The sequence below is a fragment of the Gavia stellata genome, chromosome 7, assembly GCF_030936135.1.
Source record: "Gavia stellata isolate bGavSte3 chromosome 7, bGavSte3.hap2, whole genome shotgun sequence".
In the NCBI taxonomy this organism is placed as follows: domain Eukaryota; kingdom Metazoa; phylum Chordata; class Aves; order Gaviiformes; family Gaviidae; genus Gavia; species Gavia stellata.
This window is the reverse complement of record NC_082600.1, coordinates 20,873,289-20,897,058: the sequence shown is the minus strand read 5'-3', so window position 1 is coordinate 20,897,058 and position 23,770 is coordinate 20,873,289. Positions and strand designations below refer to the sequence as shown.

The following is a 23,770-nucleotide window of genomic DNA, read 5'->3' as shown; positions in this document are numbered from 1 at the left end:
TTCCACTGGCCTCAGAAAATTTTGGACCAACCCCACCATAGCTACCTTGTGTACAAAGAAGAGGAATGGAACATTTGGGAATCATGCTTTTTTATGACAGACTATTCACTGGGTTTAATTCTCTATTCTTTGACTGAAGTAACTTAACTGAAGGAGAGCTGTACCAGTGGAGTAGCTCAAATTCCAGCCCTTGATTTATACGTTGGAAACCAGCCCATTTAAATTTAATTTGATGAATTGTATTAAATTTACTTTGCACTGGTGCTACTTGAGCTATACAGATTCCATGGATATCCAAAGGACCACATACCTCTCAGCTGTCAATCCAGCACATTTCAGGAGTGCTTCACATACACTTCCCGCCCTTTTAAAAGCCTCTAGCATGTCCTTTCAGAGCAGTTCACTCAAACCCAGGCCAAAATCCCAGTGATTCCAGTAGCTCACAAACATTCTAGCAACAGTAGCCCCCAAAGCAACTAAAGTCTGTCGCAGGACTGAGATCCAGCAGCAGAGGCCAAACACTGTTACTTTTGGTAAGATTTCAGAGTTTAATATTGTCCTTGGTTATAAAGCCGAACATGTTTGAGAAACTGGTGATAAGTATTTTCCCAAAATACTTTCTTAAAGAACCCCAAGTCATTAATTACTACCATCTAAAAAGGACAGTAAAGACATTACGGAGGTTATAAAAGATTTCACTTCCCAATGGAAGCTTCAAGGGCACCAAGAGTTCTGCTAACGTATTCTACTTACAGGCTGCATTTATTTAGTCTGTAAAATTTGTGTCTAGCCACACACATCCTCCACACATATTTTGCTGTTTCCATATCCTCCTGCCAAAAAACAAAGCCAAAATTTGCATATTAGGCCAAATATGCATACCCTTCATTTGCTTTCACAAAAGCCACTGAAATTTTTAAGATTAAATTAGCATTGACCAATTTCATTTTAGTATAACTTCATTACTGTCACCAGGTTTTCCCTAAAACTGTACTATCTGGGCCTGAACATGCACTCTAGCCTAACAATTTTATTAGATTTATGAAAGTTGAAAGTAGAAGCCTTTTGTTGAAGACACTCTTATCAGCTATAACACTAACACAACTTACAGTATATACATATATCATGGCATAAGATTGTCAAAGGCAACTGGTAGATGCTACATAAAATTAATTCTGTAAGGAATGCTGTGGCCCATTCCAGCAAAGGTCTAAGACCATGTTTATCTTTAAATGCCACTGATTTAAAAGTCAAAAAACATGCCAGAGTTTTTCCTGGAATGGATGAAAATGTTTACAAGCACCTGAACCAAACTTGTCAATGTACTCAACATAAAAGGTCAGAGTTTTAATGCCTTCCCGTAGAAAGCTAGCCAGAGACAGTGTTACTACTTTTTACTCACTCATACAGTTCAAAGTGGCTAAATATATAAAAAGTAGTTTTTATCCTTTGAGTTAAATTAGCAGTCTTAATTTGTGTTTTTATTTACTGATGCCTTAGGGAAAAAATGAAAGTAAAAATCTACTCACAGTTTGGAATTGGATTGTCTCTTCTTTGTTTGCCAGCTCTAATGCGAAAAAGGATTTGTTGTGGGACATGTTGGCAATATCATGCCACCTGCAGACAAAAAGGATAGAACATGACTGGCAAGCTCTGATTTTCAAACCACAGAAAATGCAACTGAAGAACACAACCACCACCAAGTTTATGGATAAAGAACTGAGGACAAATGAGAAGTTCATCAATCTATCTGAACAAGTTGCAGACCATCACTTCCATATCCATTAAATGACTGCTGAAAGGAAAATATATATGTGACTAACCCTTCTGAAGATGTGCAACATGTACAGTGATAAGTTTATTACTTGTCTTCCACTTGAAATTCTTTCAAGTGTTCTTTTAAAAAAAAAAATAACTTGGCATCAGCTCTCCTATCAGCAGCAGAGATAGAGATTTTTGTGAAGGACAGTTAACAGTACTGAATTTATAAATTCTATTAAACAAACCACTAACAGAAAGAAACACAGTTGTTAATTTCTCTAACCCCAGAAATTCATGAGTTCCAGTAATTGCTGGAACACAGGATTTCAAGATTCTGTTCATATTCAGCCAAATATTAAATTCTAGAAGATTAAAGTTCACTAAGAATAAAGCCTTTCTTGCTCTAGTGATAACTACAGATTACTAAGATTCATTAAAAAAATGCCTTGATATGTATTTTTTGAAATTTATTCCAAATTCTGTCCGAAGATTCACTAAGAATAAAGCCTTTCTTGCTCTAGTGATAACTACAGATTACTAAGATTCATTAAAAAAATGCCTTGATATGTATTTTTTGAAATTTATTCCAAATTCTGTCCGAAGATGCCCAAGCAACCCCTCTTGAAGTCAGTGGGAGCCAGGCCATTTCACATGAAGACCGAATTTTAACTGTTAGGTAAGCTGCAGACATGCCTATTATTTGACTATCAGAACATTAAATAATAAACTAAAACAACGTATGAATCCAAAATAATGAAACAAATGTTATCATGTGACTCTCCTCTACTTCTTTTATATATAACATACGAAAGGAACTCCTGGATAATTTTACAACTGAATATTTCTAAGTAAATTGATGTGCCCCTCTCAGGATTTAAGATGTTCTATGTGCAGAGAATTGCTCCTTTTTGACTCAATAAACATTTTACAATGGAATGTATATTAAATGTTCACCTCTTAGAATTAATCTGGCTTAAAGATATTCATCTTAGAATCAATACATTGAAAATTCCCACAGGCTTCAGTATTCACTGTAGCATGACAACTACAAGACTATGTTCAGATTTATCAAATGAGTAAATACACGTCATATCTAAGAGTCATTCATGCTAGTGAGGAACACACATAAAATGTGAAGCGCACAAAGTTATTTTAAGGAAGAGCAATACTAACCTAAATATAACAGGAGGACGACCATTTTTGTGTTTCACAAAGATACCATCAAGACATGCTCCAATGAATATGTCACTTCCTTGGCTGTCCTGGAAGAAGTTGCAAAAAATTATGCAAATACAGAAAAAAAGTCTTTGAAAGCAAAGTTACATGAGAAGCAACTACTTTTACAGTTCTGGGGGAGAAAAGGAGTGGCGTGTGGGGTTTTAAAATTTATTTTTGGCAGGAAGTAAGCCTTTTTACATAAGGAAAAAAAGCAACTGAGACAAAGATCAAAGCCCTGTTTACCTTTGCAGGGTAGATCTCTTCACCATAGCCCTCCATTCTCTCTACTTCTTGCATATATAACATTTCCGCGTCAGGAGGAGTAAGGCCTCTACAAGTGAAAACAACGATCAGCTAGTACTGTCAATAGAAAAAATCATCTTTGTTTTACTCTGACTGACACTGTCAAAGCTTGAAAAGCATCCCCAAGACATCCAGGCAACCATCAAATCGTGCTGTTTTCATTTGTACCAATGGCTGATATATTTGTCTTAGCCTTTACACTTCGATTCTAGCAACTTCCTTCTCTCAGGCATCTCTAAGGGTAAATGGCAACAAAGACCAGTTAAAATTATCATCTCTGCTAATGGCAGACAATTATCAGATTCTTCTTCAAATCCATCATTCTCACCATATTTTCTCACTTTATCAGAATGATTATGCTGGCACACGCGTTCAAAACCTGAATTTCTCCTATTGCAGCATGCATGTTTAGGACCAGTATTATCATTATTATTACATATTAATTTATTATCATTATTATTATGCAGGGAGAAAATTAGAAGGGCCAAAGCCCGACTAGAACTTAACCTGGCCACTGCCGTAAAAGGCAATAAAAAACGTTTCTATAAATACATTAGCAACAAAAGGAGGGCTAAGGAGAATCTTCATCCTTTACTGGACGCGGGGGGAAACACAGGGATAAAAGATGAGGAAAAGGGTGAGGTATTTAATGCCTTCTTTGCCTCAGTCTTTAATAGTAAGACCAGTTGTTGTCTGAGTACCCAGATTGATCTACCATCAATCTGTGATGGTAGATAGCGACGGGGAGCAGAATGAAGCCCCCACAATCCAAGGGGAAATGGTTAGCGACCTGCTACACCACTTAGACACCCACCAAGTCTGTGGGACTGGATGGGATCCACCCAAGGGTACTGAGGGAGCTGGCGGAAGAGCTCACCAAGCCACTTTCCATCATCTACCAGCAGTCCTGGCTAACTGGGGAGGTCCCAGTTGACTGGAGGTTAGCAAATCTGACGCCCATCTACAAAAAGGGCCAGAAGGAGGATCCGGGGAACTACAGGCCTGTCAGCCTGACCTCGGTGCTGGGGAAGGTTATGGAGCAGATCATCATCACGCAGGACAACAAGGCGATCAGGCCCATTCAGCATGGGTTTATGAAAGGCAGGTCCTGCCTGACTAACCTGATCTCCTTCTATGACAAAGTGACCCACTTAGTGGACGAAGGAAAGGCTGTGGATGTTGTCTGCCTAGACTTTAGTAAAACATCTGACACCGTTTCCCACAGCATCCTCCTGAAGAAACTGACTGCTCACGGCTTGGACAGGCGCACTCTTCGCTGGGTAAAAAACTGGCTGGATGCCTGAGCCCAAACGGTTGTGGTCAATGGACTTAAATCCAGTTGGCGGCCAGTCATGAGTGGTGTTCCCCAGGGCTCAGTATTGGGGCCAGTTCTGTTTAATATCTTTATCAATGATCTGGACGAGGGGATCAAGGGCACCCTCAGCAAGTTTGCAGACGACACCAAGGTGGGACGGAGTGTTGATCTGCTTGAGGAAGGCTCTGCAGAGGGATCTGGACAGGCTGAATCAATGGGCCAACACCAATTGTATGAGGTTCAACAAGGCCAAGTGCCGGGTGCTGCATTTGGGCTGCAACAACCCCATGCAACGCTACAGGCTTGGGGAAGAGTGACTGGAAAGCTGCCTCGCAGAAAAGGACCTGGGGGTGTTGGTCGACAGCCGGCTGAATATGAGCCAGCAGTGTGCCCAGGTAGCCAAGAAGGCCAACGGCATCCTGGCCTGTATCAGAAATAGTGTGTCCAGCAGGACCAGGGAAGTGATTGTGCCCTTGTACTTGGGCACTGGTGAGGCCACACCTCAAATACTGTGTTCAGTTTTGGGCCCCTCACTACAAGAAGGACATTGAGGTGCTGGAGTGTGTCCAGAGATGGGCAACAAAGCCGGTGAACAGCCTAGAGAACAAGTCCTGTGAGGAGCAGCTGAGGGAACTGGGGTTGTTCAGTGTGGAGAAAAGGAGGCTCAGGGGAGACCATATCACTCTCTGTAACTACCTGAAAGGAGGTTGTAGTGAGGTGGGTGTTGGTCTCTTCTCCCAAGTGACAAGTGACTGGACAAGAGGGAATGGCCTCAGGTTGTGCCAGGGGAGGTTTAGGTTGGATATTAGGAAAAGTTTCTTCACTGAAAGGGTTGTCAGACATTGGAACAGGCTGCCCACAGGGAGGTGCCTGAGTCACCATCCCTGGAGGTATTTTAAAGACATGTGGTGTGGTGCTTAGGGACATGGTTTAGTGGTGGACTTAGCAGTGGTTAAGTTAATGGTTGGACTTGATGATCTTAAAGGTCTTTTCCAACCTAAACGATTCTATGATTCTATGATAATACAGAGTTTGATGCTTCGGATTTCAGGAAAGAGAGTCTCATTTTCTAAATGCTGACAGAGTTTTAACATTAATGGTTTGAAAACATGAGAAGGACAAGATCTGTAGGTAATATTTTTTTTAATTAGACCAACTGGCAAAGACAGTTTTCTCACAGACTTAGAGTAGTGTCTCAGGGATTAAAAGCTTGTGCTTCCCTACCAGCCTCAGTTGAGCTCATAAAAGACATTATCTCTACCTGCAAAATCCTGTCATACTCATTCTTGTGCCTCTCAATACTTTTTCAGTCATGAATCTCTCTGTTTCTTCACTTTTTCCTAATGTCATGTAGATTAAGTTTTCTTTGCTGAACCTTAACCATGCAATCTTGTTAAGAAAGCATTTAATAGATAAATGGATTTCAATTTTTCAAACTTGTTTCAAAACATTACAGGGAAAAATAATAACTACTACTCACATAGTCACAAACATTCTTCACTGATGAACTGACAAGAGAGAACTCAACTTTCCTTTGTCTTAGACTACTGCATCTTAGCTACCTTTTACTTAAGGTCATAAGCATTCTGGCACAGTGACTGCCCTCAGTATCTGCCATTGTTGTTTATCAAGAAATCTCCTTATTGGGGTCACAACTTCATATAAACAAGCTTCACAAACATTATACAGGTGAAGTCACACTATTTAATTGTGTCCTGTACTCTTAATTTTCAAGCAGAATCCTCTATTTTAATGGTCATTCTGTCCTCTTTTCACTTTCATTCAGCAAAAGTTCTTATAACTTTAATGCAGATGTATCAGTGCAAAACTTATTTAAATGGGAGGTGAAATTAGTCCAACTGTCTTCTGAGATTCCCAACTTCCTGAGCTACTGAAGCAATCACATCAAAATTAAGCAATAAAGTGTTTTAGAAATGTTACCTGTACTTCTGATGTAGCAAAGCAACTTTCTGTGTTGCTTCTTCCAATATTTTTTCTTCTTGTAGCCAACCCTTAAGGTGAGATAGCATTTATAGAATGAAATACAAAAAATTCTACAAAATTAAATGGTTATAGTTTCTTTACACAGGCTAATCAACTCTCCACTCTAGTCTTGGAGCTTAGCTGCTGTAATATGCACACAAAGAAAAACAAAAAGCACAAACACTGTTTTGAAGTAGTTTTACTCACTTTCCCATCTCCACCCCAACCTTCTTTTCAGTGTAATATACAATAAAATTGAAAAGATCTTACATCATCTTTGCTTCTGTGTAATATAAGGTATCATATCTCACTCCAGTCTCAAAGAAAACCTTTACTGAATTTGACAATCTAGGGAGCAGTAAGCTAGATGGATCATGGAGTCTTTTATAATGATTTGCATTTACCAATCTAAAGAAATATTAAAATTTATCAATTTAAGAATTTAAATTTATCAATTTAAAGAAAGTACTTACCACTGGAAACAAAGCAAATCTTTGTAGAAACTCCTGAGATTCATACTGATCATAGTCTCCAAAATCAGCTAAAAAATAAAAAGTTTATTGGATTCAAACATTTGTAACAAAATTATTCAATACCCAATTAATTGCAGCAGGATCTCTAAGCAGCAAATCTCCATCCTATAGAACTACGATCTGAAAGTAAAACAATGGAACAAACTAACCAGTAATGTTTATGAAGAGGAAAAGTAAAAACACATCCCAGCTTTTTGCCGTGTTCAGAAAAACTGATAACACTCCCTGTGGATAGGAAAGGAGAAGAAACGATAAAACAATCAGAGTGTTGCTCAAAGTTCCTTAGTTCCTTGGCTTTTTATTTGTTTGGTTTTTTAATCACAGAATGGTTGAGGTTGGAAGGGGCCTCTGGAAACTGTCTAGTGTCTCCTTCCAGCCCCAAGCAGGGTCAGCTACAGCAGATTGTCTCAGAGCCTTCTCCAGTCAAGTTTTGAATACAGAGGATGGAGACTTCACAACTTCTCTGGGCAACCTGCTCCAGTGTCGCACCACTCTCACAAAAGAAAACTTTTATTATGTTTAGATGGAATTTCCTGTGTTTCAATTTGTGCTCATTGCCTGAGAAGAGTCTGGCTCCATCTTCTTTACTCCCTCCTGTCAGAAACTTAACTACTTGCAGTATAGCGCCGGCAGACTGCTCTAACCTGCAGCAGGACTCAAACACTGCACAGAGCAGCTACAGCATCCTGGACACCGGCTCTTTCCGCTCTCAAGCCTTCCACAGTTCCCTGCAGCCAGACGTGCAGAAAGCGGGACCTAGAAGCCTTCCTAGACTCAGGGGCATGCTCACAAGGGACTTAAGAACCGTTTTGATTTTATGTCATGCCAAAGGGCATCCCAAGGAATTTGCCTCTTTTTCTGTTTCCAGGAAAAAACTAGCCAATGTTTCAAAGAGAGAAATAAAACAGTCTAAATTGGAAAAGTTATGTATCAGTCTCACAGGAGAAACTGTGGAACAGCAGTCTGTACGGAACGGCTGCTCCCAACAATATAAACACAATCCCCAAGTATACAGATCCTATTTACATTACCACAGATTCTCATTCACATAGTATAATTTTAGATACATTTAGGAACCAAATTTGTATTAAGCATTAACAATTAATATGCAAGTTATTTATGATGAAAGGGGACAACTTGTGACAAGCTACACCAATACAGCACTTGAGATAAAGCAGTGTTTAGAATTAGCCTACTGTGATTATTTCAAATACAGACCATTCTTGAAACCAGTTCACTCAAATCAGCAAACAACTGCTTCTGTTCGTTCACCAGCTAAAATTAACTAACCTACACGGTATAAGCTACTTCAATCGTCAGAGCACATTAATTTAGAACCTGCATTTTTTCTGAGTTTTTTTTTTCACTGTGTTATCAACATATACAGTTTCTCTCTCATACAAAACTGAAAAAGGAATGTGAAAGCTAAAAGGATAAATATTTTCCATCTGGAAAGAGGATTATATTGAAAGATTTCTATAAACAACTCACTGAGCAGAGAGACATTTACACTGCCCAAAGATATGAAAATAACAAAGCAAGATTTTGTCTGTTGAAGACCATTAAATCCTGGCTTGGATTAAACAAATTCACTGTTATATAAACAAGGCACTAATATAATTCACCCTACTCCACTGGTAACCACATTTTCAAAAAACATAATCTTCATCTTTAATGTGATACTACTAACACATATAATTAAAAAAAGACAAAAACCCCTTAAGTTGTATGTACCGCCAATGATTTTAAGTCCCTTTCAATTTTGGCAGATTTACAATTGCTGTTAGATATACTGGAGTGGCATTCACTGTGAAGCAATATACAAATACGCTAAACAAAGCTGTTGCCATTAAAAACTTCTATTTTGAGAGATTTAAGATCGAACAAGCGTGTTAGCAGGGAACACTAGACATGATCAGTGCCGACAAACTTAGGACTGGTAGTTCTCCGGTGTATACTCTATTCCATCTGACCTCAGTTAGGAAAAATAAAGCAGCCATTTTCATGTAGGTATTACAGAAATGGGTCTTCAAGAGCTATTTGAACACAGGAATTGTTAACAGTCTTGCGTACTAACTTAAAATAATCTTAGATGTTAGGATATTTAGGAGAAAAAGTGGAGATGTAAGTACTACTGTACATTCAAATTTGCTTATTTATTAAAATATGTCTCTTTCTCGTTACCATCTCAAAATAAATAGTCTTCATTAGCAGAAATAGATGAAAGGTCTGTCAGTGTAAGCAGACGACTAAAGCCTTTGCCCCCAAAGGAATTCAGATGTCTAAGTCAAACCCAGCTCCTGAAAATACATGTTAGATACCCAGGTACACCTCTGAGGACTGCACAGAAATACCAGCAAGTTCAGGGCCACTGACCCCACTGTTACCCCTCCTCAGCCCGTATGACAGAGTTCTAAGGAGCAAGCCTTTCATAAGCTACTGAATTGTGTCTTTAAGCAATAAATAGAAAACATGCAATAGAAAATATATCACCAAAGTTTCTAATGCAACGTTAGCTAATTGGCACAACTGCCTTACTTACCCTGAACAGCTAAACCAGCCAGATGTATTGCTTGTTCCAGTGTGCAAGGAATGTTGCCCTCTAAGATATCTTTCTTTAATTGCAAATAATACTGATACCTACATGGGAAAAAAAGAAGAAGTTAACATGGGCTTCTTAATTTAAAGAAAGTGCCAATGAATATGCCTGCATTTCCAATTCCTCTCTGCATTCCCCCGTTTGTGTGGAGGGTAGTCTTCCTCATCATTCAGACCCACTATTTCATGGTCTTTGTTAACTCCTCCCTTAGCTTTCACATATCACTGCAGAATCAAATACTGCTACCTCTTAAAGCAAAGAATCTCCACGATTCCTATCTACTGCCATACCCTCACAAATTTTTTATTTTTACCTCTTCCTTCCTTAATGATCTTATTATCTCCTCCTTACACTGTTCAGTACACTGCTGCTGTACTGCTGCATTCTCTTCCAATAAATTTAACATTGCACATCCCTTCAATCACAATCGTGACTTTCATTTCTGCATTATAACTTCTGATTACACTTTGTGCTCGCTTTCAAGGCTCCTTTTTTTTTCCTTTAATCTGACCTTTTCCTGGGTCATCTCTTGTACATGCAACCGCTACTAGCTGTACCATTTGTCCACAGTCTGAATCACTATTTTCTTGAATTCTTCTGCCCCTTTCAGCCATCCATGGACCACACTACCTGGAGCCCAAAACACCTCAAAACTCAAAAATGCCATTATAGCTACACAGACTTTTCCAAGAAGGACATTTCTCTTCTATAAGTCTAGTTTTTAAAGCTCCTTAACTTCCTCATATTGTATGTTAACTCCTGTGAAGTAAGGCTTTAATACTGAGAACACGGAAGCATGTGCTGCAATTCATTCAGAGATTAGAAAGGTGAAGTAAAGGCCACACAAATTTTCATCAGGCTAAAAGACTCTCTTCCCTCGCTATTTAACAGCCCGTTAAATACAGTGACATTTTACAAATAGTGTTTAGATTCTTCTGGATCCTACTACAGAAAAGCAGTACGCCATACGACAGTAGATAACATCCTTATAATACACACTCAAGAACAACTGGGACTAAACCCAGGCCTTAAAAAAAAAAGAAAGGAAAAAGCCACCACATATCAAGGCATTTGGGGAAATAAATCTTCCCAGTCAAGCAGTAGAATGTAAGCTCTTTCCATAGAACTGCTATTAAAAGTAAACATACTGATGAAGAATCTTGACACTACCTCATGACAGTACAAAAACCATCTCTTTTGTCTATGACATTTCCATTTCCTGGTATACATTAAGAATATAATTCACTTAAACACGCTTAATCTCATTCATATTGAAAAGGCATGAAAAAAATCCACAGGTTTCTGAAACTAATCCACACTCTCACTATCGTGCATCAAAGCAAGTACAATCCTCTAGGACTTGACTATAAGGTTGGCACATAAATTCCTGCTTTCTACGTTGCAAAATTGCTGTTAAAGCTCAGCATAAACATCATATTCTTTAAATAAGCACATATTTCTGAAATAACAAATATATGTTTGCAATCCACTTACTGGTTTTGTACTCACTTGCCTGTTAAAAATAATAATTAAATCAGAACAACTATACACATTAAGACACTAGAAGCCAATGTATAGGCTCGTAAGAATAACCGGCCAGTATACATGCTCAAATTTACTTTTCCCCTGCAGTCAGCACCACTTATGTGATGTTCCCCAGATTCACAGTAGAAATGGGATATATGATATCAAAGCTAACATCCATCTTCATTGTCCAGGGATACACAAAAAACATCACAAGCTGAAGCTCAGCCTGCAGTTTGCCGATGTGTTATACTGAAAGTACAGAAAGTACTGAAAGCAAAAAAGGAAAGCATAGCTCAATAAAATCTGCATGTGCTTTGTGCAGGATGGACGTCCCCAAAAGCAACATATGGCTCTTCAAAACAAAAAAAGAGAAAGACAAACATGAAGGGACTAAAACACTGACCATGCAAGTATGCCTATTACTGAAAACAGGTTTAAATAGATTCCGAAGATCCCCATAAAGTTGTTTGCTTAGTTTATCACATATTTTAAATATTCAAAAGGGAAATAAATACACAGTTTGAACATAAATTCTGCCTAAAGTAATAATTATCATTTCTGTAGGGGTGGCAGAGAGGAAAGCAGACAATTTTTAAATGAACCATACATTTCAGAATGCTGAAAGCAAAATCATAGACACATGTATGAAGTTTACCTGGTAATCTCCTGCTGAAGCTGAGAAACAGTAGGCACATAGAACACTACTCCAAAATACACAGTTGGCTCCAAGGCATATTTGTCCAGCTGCTTTTTCAGAGGTTTATCCAAATCTACCCATCTGCGCTGATTCTGCTTATTATAATACCACAGACTGAAATATGTAATCTGAAAAAGAGGCATTTCAATGATGAAAAAAAGTTAATATTCTGATATTAGATAAAATACATTGTATGAAAGTCTTGCTACTTAGAAATAAAAGTTTTAAAACACTGACTAAGACTATGGATTATTGAAAACTTGGAGAACTGGAGAGACATTTAATATCTAAAGTAGATAGTACTTCCAGATAAGCAATCTACGTACATAAGGTCCCCGACCTGAAACATTACCAAACCTACTCTTTATTTGCAAACAGTCCCTGACCCTGTTGTGGCAACTCATGGATGTCAGTAGTAAGCATTCATGTGTGACAGGAAAACTAAGGGAAGTGAGGAAAGCAAATAGAAAATGACATTGGACAGCAGGAGAGCAAAGTATGGCTTCTCTGGGGAACTGCAGGCGGGTTCACATGGGATGCTGGAGGACAAAAGAGCACAGGACCGCTAGTCAGTCAAAGACAAGCTCATTAAAGCACACATATGGCTCATCCCATGAGCAAGGAAATGACCAGGTACAGCAGCAAGCTACCTTGCCTGAGCAGGCAACTCTTGACCAAGCCAAACACAAAATACAGTATGCATTGGAACAGATCGCCCTGAGAGGCTGAGGGATGTCCATCCCCAGAACGTCAAAATCCCTCTGGACAACATCTTGAGCAACACAACCTAACTTTGATTAGATCTCCTCTGAGAAGGAGTTTGGACCAGAATATTTTTCTATCCCTCCACGGTATAGTTCTAAATCCACACTGCAGAGCCACTCATTCAAATTTAAATTTCTCCACTACGTTTAAAATGATTAAAATCTGCTCCTGCAGCACTTATTTCATTCAGTTCTGGACGAGCAAACAGACGTGGACTGGAAAATATTCAGGTCATTATCATAGCAAAACTAGAAATCATAGTTGTAAGTTTTTTAATTGAGAGAGAGAGATAAGGAAATGCTACGAATTACCAATTATGTCTGTAGGCATTTATATGGAAATTCTCCAAGTCCTTGCTACATACACATATGTATGTAGAAATGGTAGCAATACCTTTAATCCAACACTTTTCTTTAGGTATTTTCAGATGTCTTTGACTTATACAAAATAAAGCTATTAAGGATGAAGTTCTATAAAACAAAGAACTATTCATCATAATGATTTTTTTACATCAATAACTTCTGTGAATTAGACTTCGAAAAATTGTCTACCTAGCAAGCAAAGTATTTACTGTTGTTTTCTCAGAAGCTCTAGCATTTTGATGCTTTGGAGCACAGATTCAAAATTCATTGGGGAGCAACAGCTGGTAGTAGAAAAAGGCCACTTCAGTACTTTCCTGTGAAAACTCGCTTATATACATGTCTGAAAATTCATATATATACATCTTCTTAGTTTATATTCTAAACAGGATGAAGAGTCTATCCTCACGGGATTCTGTCTATCCCCTACAGTTCTGTCAGGCTGACTATGAACTTAACAACAACAGGGTAGGTATGCTATATCTCAAACTTCAAGAGAAGTCAATGCTCCGTATTCAGCACAGATCATTAAGTGATTTTGGGCACAAAAGTCAAGGTGTAGCATTGAAGTCATACTACCATCTATTCCACAAAAGCATCTTCTCTGGGAAATTAGCAAAACTGGGAAATTAGATCCAATTCTAAGGCATAATGTTTCTTTGACACGGCATACTGGCAAAACGTACTACTTTGCCACTCCCTGAATTAGCATCAACACAGTTTTAAGTAATTGTTGGGTTTTGGAGGGCTTTTTTTCCCCCAATGTTTAAAAAAAAAATCCTCTAAATTAAAATTAATGTTACCATGTAATTGCAAAATCAGTATTCAGAAGACAAAAAAATGTTAGGGTGAAGTCTGCGCATTTAACCTTAATTAAGATCCCTTCTGCAAACTCTAAGACAACTCTGGTCCTATTTGATAAAAAGGTAGGATGTAACACAAAAAATTAAATTAAGTTAGAACTGTTCATAGAAGAAAAAAGCAGTTTTTCAGTATAGTGGAAGGTGTCTGGAGAAAAAGCAGAATGCTGATATATACAAAAGAGTTTCATGGTTGGGAAAGTTTAAAAATCACCATAGAGAACCAGACTGTATTCTCACATAAGAAAGAGTTCTCTTGTAAAGTAAATCGTACAAACCAAATTTTTCACAGGTGGACACTGCGTGCTTGTCACTTCTGAATTCTGAAAACCAAGAGTCAAATTTAAGAAGTCATAAATACTTCCAGTTTCAAGAAGACAAAAGGGATATGGCTCTGAAAACAAATGCTATAAACAACACTGTTTTCTAAATTTCTCAGTCCAGGCACAAAAAGTTTGCTGATACCTTAGACAACATTTGCTTTTATTTCTGTGCTTCAATCCCCCAACCATAAGATATAGTGTGGTAACCTCCACCACGCCACAAGGATATTGAAAAGACAGTATCTTAAGATTCAATATGATGTTAGGAATTATAACAGTATAGGAATTATAACAGTAGTACCACACCATTAAGAAAGAAATATTATGTTCACTGCAACATCACACGCTGAAAAGGATAAAATGTACTGAATGACTACTCCTCAATCCTTCCTGCAGACTGAATGAGGAAAGGAATGCATGTAAAAAGGTGTATTTCTCTTTCATTACAAGGCTGTTGTCATCACGCGCACAGTCACAGGAGCCAAAGTCAGACAGTGATGCTGACATCCTGTAACTTCCCAGTGTTATAAAAGTAGCGTATATATAATGCAAGACAGTAAGTAAACTAGAGGACAAAAAAATGAACCTAACAGTTAAAGCTGAATTATATGCCATGAGCTACTTGATCGCACTTGCTAGGAAGAGCACAAAAAAAGAAAGCCTACTGTGCTGGCTCAGCCCACCTGCCCAACAGGTCAACCACATCAGCCCTGGGCTGAGTGCAATCTGAAAGGTTGAGATGCGACGTTCCAGATCGGCGAACCTCAACCTTCTGGGTGACAGCAGAGGCCAAGGCAGAGACTGCAACATCAAGGGTAATCGCTACAGAACCACAGAAGCATACCGACAAAATTGAATGACTTCTATAAAAGATACCACACACACACTTTTGGAAACCAACTAAAAATGTATGCAAAAATTTCTAAGCAACTGTTTGAATAACGTTCATCTGCAGCCTTGGTGTATTTAACCCTCAAAGCACAGATGTGTAACATAAAGCTAAGGAGAGAAAGAGCACAAACTTCTGTTAACACCACCACTGGTTCAAACCCTCTGATGTAAGATACTCCTGGTTCTACACCCTGAAGTCTAAACTGAATGTATGGCCTATTTTTAAGGCACGATGATTACTTGCACTGGTCTGTTTCTTTAAAACACTGACCACGTTTTCTTGCCTACGCACAGAACCAAGTAGTTACTGGCTCAAGAGACTAAGAAAAATGTTTCTGCATTTTAAAATATTCTCTGGAACCCAGCATATCTTTAAAGAAGATTTTTCTGCCACGGTATTTCCCTTACAAACTCCTCCAACCTGGGCTATCAAAAATAAAACGAAAGCCAAGCAAAACACTATCGACCAAAGCCTGTCTTCTGACTTGTATGCAAACCTTTCACTTGACTTCAAGGGCAGAATTTGATCCTGTGAGTTTTCAGAGGAGCTTATGCACCCTGGAATATTCACACTGATTAAAATAGAATCCATCTTTATTCATTGCTAAAACATTTTATTATTAGCAGCTCAGGACAACACCCAATTCTAAAAAGAATGTCATGACATAATTCTTAAAATATGTTAAGCTGTTAAGATTAACACTATTTTGAGGTTCATTTCTTTTTGTGACTTATTCATGACCCAAACCCCTTGAAGAAAATCAAACAGAAATAAAAAGAACATATAATTTCAGCACAGTTACTTTCCACCTAGCTGCTTTCTGTCACTAGAGACAGGAATAGTAAGCATTTTTGCGTAAAAGTTCGAGAGTTACCAAGAACTCAAAAGCACCAAAAGCCCAACACAGTATTACAGCTCACAAGTTGGTGGGAGTGGAGTGACTTCATCTATGAAGTCAACCAGACTTCCTAAGCTAGGCAGAGGAGCTTCATCAGGTGTGAGTGCCACAGAACTACATTACCGTACATGACTATATTATATCATTCAGCATGATGCATGAGTCAGGGAAATGGGGCGCATCAGTCTTAAGAAGAGACTGAAGTAAAATCTTACTGTGGACTTCAATTTCCTAAGAGCAGTGTATAGAGAAGACAGAGCCAGACTGCTCTTGGAAGTGCTCACTGCAAGTATGAGAAGCAGTGGGCACAAGCTGCTGTGTGGGAAATTCCAGTTAGATCAGGAAAAAAATTTCACAAGACTAGCCAAACACTGGAACAGTTAGCCCGAAAAGGTGTCAAATCTCCATCCTTGGAGGAACTCAAACTCACCCAGGCAATCCCTGAGCCACCTGATGCAAGCTGGCCTTCCTGAGCAGAGGGTGGGATCATGCAACCCTCAAAGGCCCCTTCCAACTCAAACTGGTATGTGATTCTATGTTGTTATAGAATTGGTACTTATAAAGAGAAAAAGCTTACTGAGAAATTCTTGGATGTAAATTAAGTAACACCTTTTTTTAAAAATAAAGTCTTATCTTTTACAAACCCATTAAAAACTGAGCTTTAAATCTTAAAATTCTCATCAGTTTCAACATCTATTGAGCATACTTTGCTGTTCCTCATGTTTTATAATATGAAATGGAATCAGTGGGACAGTCCTTCCCTGTACCAATTGCCTGATATTAATTAGCTACAAATGCTGCATTTCATTTTATTTTCCTTAACATGGATCAGCCTCCTCCCTAATATAATTCCACTTTGGTTCCGATCTAAACATCATTTGTATATATCAGTTATTCTGATTATCAGTATAAAAAAAAAAGTTTTAATACAGAATCTCAGGGTCTATTTTGGTCACAGTTTACACTGTCTAGAAAAGAAATAAATATGACAAATGTATATGCCAGATATTAAATGTCTGTAATCTTCTCACCTGAGCTTAACAGCACCTATTATGATCCCCAAACTCGACTGTGCCTTCTGTCTTTTGGCAATATAATATATCAGAAAAAGTTATGTTCCCTAGGCTTTTGAGACAACACCATTACTGGCATCTTTAAGGAGGGGAAAAAAAAAAAAGAAAAAAAAAAGAAAAATCATTCTCTATAAACCCTCAGACTAAAGGAAAAAAACCAACCACTTTTTGCGGATGGAAGCAGGGAAGAAATATAGACTTTACCACACATTCTCCTGAGGCATAGCAGTGTTCAAAGTTTACTTCAAACTTATGTATTTAATTATATATTTCCCAGCTAATTCAAATAGCCTATATTATAAATCTTACAGAATATCTCACAGGTTACAAATAGACTGGAAAAGACAATTGTTTTCTAATTGTTAATACAGTGCCTTCTAATTAATGCAATCTACTACCTGCCTCAAGGGTACCGTGACCTGAGGAATCATCATCCTAAGATGAGAGGCAAGAAATCAAAAAAAAAAACCCAAAACAATAACAGGGTTTACAGAAGAACGCAATGAAAATATATTTTCAGGCTTTTCCTCTTTTACACTGGTACATACAAATAAAACAAGCCATAAGACTTTCCCGAACAGAGTGCTGAAAACACCTTCTCATTATTGAAGGATAAGCACTGCAGTCGGACTTATAAAATCCCAGTTAGCCCAAGGGCTCCACTGCGTCTAGCTTTATTACATGCTTGGACACAAAACAGCTCCTGCCATCAGGATATCACAGTTTATTTAAACTGCATGCAGGACAACTGGGTCAATAATCTTGTACTATGCACGACTGCCAGATACCAAGTGAAAGCTTTACCCTACGCCCAATATTAAGACCTACGGAAGGAGACAAGAGGCCCTGAAAATTCTCCAGAAGCTCCACTCTTATCACAACAGACAACCTCCTCCACAAATCTTCCAAATCTCTAGGGGAGAAAGGATTTGGAGCAGCCTGGACTGGCCAGTGTACGACATCCAAGACTTCCTGGAAGTGGTGGAGAAAGAAACCTGTGAGTCTTGCCATGTACCAGCCACCGAGTGGAAAGCTGCACTCCTCTACATACTACCACAGCCAATTCTTCTTGCAGAAAAAGGAGGACCGCTGGCTAGCCTCATAAAAATCCCTCCCTCTTCCCCATCTTGAAGCTACTCACTTTAGGGTACTTTTGCTTACACTATTTTTGTTGTTCTAGTACTGACATGATCTTCAACTGTAGCTGCAGGAGAGAGTATTTAGCAGGGTAGCTATACAAATATGGAGAGAAGTCAGCCTTAAGTCCTAGTTCTTTCATAATGTAAACCTTTTTTCCAACACCACCCCCCACCAATTATTTTCTCCTAACTACTCCAATATGGGTTTCACAAATGCTATTTAAACAAAGCAATTGCCATCTATAGCTTCAAGCAAAACAGCAGGGATAAGAAATAAACAAACAAAATCAATACTTTGCAAGGTCACCTGACATATTCTAATTTATTCAAACTAAGACATTGCACAAATCACAATACACTGTGTTTTACACCCCTCAAATATCTTGAATAAATGGTCTTCTGACAGGCAAGGCAGATTCTACTCATCAGTACATCAGACAAAGGTAAGATGGCTGATTTACAAGCTAAAGAGCAATACCTTCATAGTGCGTAGGAGACATTATATCTCATCAAGACATACTTTAACCTCTTGCAGAAACAGGTCAGTTATCAATCAACATGACCAAGAAATGTAGGAATATACTTTTTTTTTTTTTTAAATAGTGTTACTTTTTCCCACCACTGTCCAAGGCTCTGAGAAGGATGGACTCACATACCTGCTTTGGACTCACACCTTACCCAGCACTGACATTAAAAGAAGTATCATGTTCCCATTCATCAGAGGCTTAAATTCTGATTGCTTGACAATGGGGAAAAGCAAAATTTCAAAGTAGTCTAAAAATACTAAACAATAAACTAATGTCTTCCCTTCAGAAGAAAACCTCTTCTGTCAAAATTACAATTCACAGACATTGTGACAGTGAAAAAATACAATTAAGTGTTATAGTCAAATTCTGACCTAACTATAAAAAAGCTAAAGAAATCAGGGGCAAGCCTTCCTAATTGCCACTATTGCTTTCATGGGAAAACCTTAATTTTGTGCTGCTCAGTGTAATAGGACTGAGTGCAAATCCTATACCTGAATGTATCGCTTTCTTCCTTCCGAAAAAAGAACTGCAATAATTGCACTGAGGCAATTCCTGATTTTTGGCTGACTGCTCTGTCCTTCAATTTATCTTGATTGTAAATTACAATTACAGCACACTTATAATTAATATATGTTTTAGATGGAGTCAAGTTTGTTTTTCAATAAAATAGAACCTTTTAAATCAATTAGAATACACACTGAAGGTCTGCATTTTTATATACATTTCTCCATGACAATTTCTCCTTTCCTATTTTTAAGGAAAATTTGGTTCAGAGAGGCAACCATAGCAGTTCAACTATGAGCAATGCTTCTCCTTTTATTTCTCTAAGCATTATCTAAAACTTTGTCAGATTTTGATACAAGGCATAAACATAATTATGTTAGTGACTACTCTGTCATGACTTGGCCCAACTTTTATTTGCCAGTCAATATGTTTACTGATAAATATACATGTAAGAATATTTATGGTTATACTTGGTCTTATTTTTAAAGCACTCTTAAGAGTGCTTTAAACTTAAGAAACCACCACATTGAATTAAAGGTATTTTTATGTGTTTTCTCCAAAGAAGAACTGATACTTCAGAATTCAGCAAAGTTTTACAGCATAGTTCAAGCATTTCTGAAGCACTGTTTCAGAACTTCGAAGTTATTCAGGATCCACATACAAACACAAGAACTTGCATATGCACAACACATACTGTCCACAGAAGTTCCCTAGCATTAGTTCTGGTACTTGGGCCCAAATCTCTACCACATATCTGCAGTTAAGTCAGACTCCGCTTGTACACAATAGCAGAATTTGCCCCTTCATTCTGGTTTAGAAGTTTTATTAGAAAACAGAAATAAAACAAGATCCAGCAAGAGAGGTAAAGGAGTCGTAACATCTCCTGCCAAACATCCTATAGATATCTAGCTGTATTAACATTTTAAAAAAAAAATTCTATATTTTCAAGTATTTAATTTGTATACTCATGCCCTAGATGCAAGATGAGCAGTGTTGTACATACTTTTTAAGGTAGTTAACAATCAGAGCTCTCAGCAGTTTTTCAAAACTTGTAATTCCAGAAGAGTTTTCTGCAACAAATACAGCTTTTTGCATAAATCAAGTTCTCTCACAGGATAAAAGACAGGCTGAGCTATAAAGGGTAAGTAACTTAAGTTCCCTGTTCCCTTTGGCTTCCTTCCCCAGCTCCTCAGTTTAAGAGAACTGCATTACATACCCATTGCTAATGAGTCACATTCTGGGAATACCAGAAGATGTTCTTCTTAGTTTAATGCATTCATTTCACCTTTCTGTAAAGTCTACCATTCAGGAAAAAAATAGAATTGTCAAGATACTTAAGACTTCCTAAACCCTAACTATGTGTCCATACTGGTATATAACTTGGAAATTGAGAGGTACTAATTGGAAAATAAAAAAACCCCCCAGTGTTTAGCCACACAAAGCATAATTTGAAGACTACTCATTTACACAAAGATCTTTTAAAACAAATATCTTAAAAGATGGCACAGCATTAAAAATAAGCCATTCAATTCACTGCCCAAATTTAGTAATTGCAGACTACACCAGAGAGAAAGAGATATTTACAAATTTTACCATTCAATGTGTAAAAAGGTAGAGATTCCCCTCATACCTCCTGCAATAAACTGTTTTGAAGGTGCATGGGAACCACATGTCGTAACTGCGTAGCCCATACACTGTAATCCAAAACTGATGCCTTGGTTTTCATAACTGCATTAAGTCTCAGTATTCAAATAAACAGTCATATTTTCACATTTAACACTTTGAATTCAAACTCATGCTTTAAGAGTGCTTAGTGCATTAACAATATGCAACATCTTCTAGAAAGTACTTCGTATTTTACAGTATCAGGGACTAATGTTTTTGTGGATTTAAGCAAAGTGCTGAGCAAATTTTTCTTTCTGAAAACTTTCTACTAAGCAAGCAGTCAGGAATGATCCAGTATCTGCTTGGCAAATCTGACTATTTAAAGGCAGAAAAACATTTTTTGAATGCAAGCTCTGGAAAGTAATTTATATCCCTATTTTCCATTCCCTTTTATTGCAACACATTTTCCTGCCAAAATAATCCATGCAAGAATGCATGACTGAAGGAATCTGCTCAGAGTTCAATAGTGTACTGTCAACTCCCTTAGTCTGATATATGACTCTTAATTGAGGGAATTGCCATCTTTCTCTTTTTTTTTTTTTAAACAGATTTTTAGGAGTAGCTCCAAAGAAAGAGATAATGAAGAATAGCTGAAAAAAACCTGCATCTCCAACACTCTGTGACTAGTTCAACAAAAGCTAGCAGTCGTCATTCAATAAGACAAAGCCTTTGCATTTTGCAAACCAAATATAGTTAAAATTCTTTGCCTTCTGTTGACTTAGCAGTGACATCTGAAAGTGGATAGATAAAATTGACAAACTCCATTCACACAACAATAACTGAATTCTAAATATATGATATCTGATGTGTTCTTCTAAGTAAACACTAAGGCTACGACAGTAGTTAAGATTCTCCTTTTGCTAGAAGAAGCAAGATAAAAAAAAGAAGTTATACTGTTGCACAGAATTGCATTTTTCCAAAATAACTGTATACTAAAAAAAATATTTGGAGAATCTACAAGAATGCATATTGGGATTGAAAACAACTACAGTAAACAAACACTTAGAGATTAACGGATTCACACCCGTTTCATTTATTATTCTCCAAACAGAAAAAAAAAAAATTCTGAAAACAATTGACTATAAATAGCATTTCCTACTGAGAAATCCTACAGTAATGCATGCTGTGTACATTAATAAATGTTTGCAGGATTGACTCCTAAATTTATTCGCTCAATATTTGAACAAAGTTATAAGCAGTTGCAATTGCTTGACAATGAAAATACGACATTTTAAAAAATCATAGTTATTAGACAACAATTATTTTCACGATTACTCTGATTTTGGTTACCTAAGTCTAGGGTTTTCATCCTGTATTTGAATCCCACACTCAAGACACCATTATATGGCAGATCACATAACAGAGCGAAAGTATCTTTGTCAGAACAATGTTAGCAACACTAAAATTGTATTACAAGCTTTCTCTCTCCTGCCCCACACAGTGCACATGCTGTCACAGTTTAATAACTACAAAACGAACTAAACCTTTTGAGACTCTAGCGGGAAATGTCAGTTTTACACAGGATCAAGAGCATTCAGCTACTGCAATCAAATCTACCTGTGTTCAACAAAATTATAAAACAATGACGTTGGTTCATACGTTGGTAATGTATGTAGATTTCTATAAAGAACATTTCACATCTCAGCATTTCAGAAGTAATTCACCCAATACAGGAGATGTATGAATAATCACTAAATGTGTGGGGGAACAGTAAATTTCAGTTGCAAAAGGATCCTTCAAAATATCAAGTATTGAATTTTTAGGGAAAAAGGCAAGTTGCACAGATAGATACAGATTCATCTAATGCAAACCATGTTTCCTCATGAGGCCAGCACTCAATCTAAACAACTATATGCTTGCTCCAATCCAAGACAGTGCCTGCAAACATGTTTGTGGTATTTGAACAAGCAACACAAATAGTTGGTCACTGGTACACTTACCACGTTTTGTGCTTTAGGTTCTTTTCACAGCACTAATGCATCGGAAAAAAATACATGCACACAAGCCACACTCTCTTTCATACCCTTAGCTAAAAGTTGTCTCAAGTCTTGCGGTAATTCTTAACCATGTTGCTTAGGCAGAATTTTTTTTTTGTTGCTTTGTGGGTTTTTTTAAACAGCATTTTCAGCATTGTCAAGTTTAAAAAACAGTCGCTTTGTTTATCGCTCTAAGCTTCTATTCACTGCCACTTCTCACATGTCCCCTTGGGCATTCCCTAGTTCTGCAACCTAAGTTTTGCAACTGTTTTGGGGCAATGCAAGTCCCCATCAAGACCAGAAGGTGAAGAAACAAGGGGAACATAGGATAGCTGCTCCAGTAAACAAACTGATTGCCCCAAATGGTAAGGATTCACCACATAGGTCACCTAGTACCAGAGACAAAAATCATGCCTTCACTCGACAGTTCACTCACCTCCCGCAATTCAAGCCTTTGAGCCACCGCTTCCAGACTTTCCTGGCCCGTGCTTTCCACCGAGAGCGTGAACTCCACAAATTCATTGTTGAGCAGCTGGATACGAGCCACCAAGCAACTCTTGCTGGATACTGTGTAACGTCGAGTTCGTTTCAATTTTAACCCAAAAGGTAGAGGCATCTTCTTTTTTCCTCCGCAGATGGTTACTGATAAAAAGCTACTATCACCAGGACCTTGAGAGGGGACAAGCAGCTATGTCCTTTCAAAAGGTAAGGAGCTGTAAAGTCTCCAGAGATCAACCAGCAGCAGCAGTATCCATTAAAGACAAGCAAGTTTTCCACCAAGAGACAAGCAGAAGGGGCATCCACCGGAATCCTAGTAAAGAGCAAAAGAGAAAGCAAATAAATACAAGAATCA

At 37.9% G+C, this 23,770-nt stretch overlaps 1 protein-coding gene across 1 annotated transcript in view; it reads right to left on the bottom strand.

Annotated features, from left to right (window-relative positions):
* PTPN21 (protein tyrosine phosphatase non-receptor type 21) overlaps positions 1-23,542 on the bottom strand; it is a 37,843-nt gene extending 14,301 nt beyond the window's left edge. The window contains exons 1-9 of the mRNA XM_059819248.1: positions 23,354-23,542; positions 11,895-12,064; positions 9,656-9,753; positions 7,054-7,121; positions 6,539-6,609; positions 3,223-3,310; positions 2,935-3,023; positions 1,530-1,617; positions 754-833 (exon numbers count right to left, since the gene is read on the bottom strand). Coding sequence (XP_059675231.1) covers positions 754-833; positions 1,530-1,617; positions 2,935-3,023; positions 3,223-3,310; positions 6,539-6,609; positions 7,054-7,121; positions 9,656-9,753; positions 11,895-12,064; positions 23,354-23,533 — 932 coding nt within the window. The 5' untranslated portion in view covers positions 23,534-23,542. The remainder of the gene's footprint in view (positions 1-753; positions 834-1,529; positions 1,618-2,934; positions 3,024-3,222; positions 3,311-6,538; positions 6,610-7,053; positions 7,122-9,655; positions 9,754-11,894; positions 12,065-23,353) is intronic.
* Between the last annotated feature and the right edge of the window lie 228 nt (positions 23,543-23,770).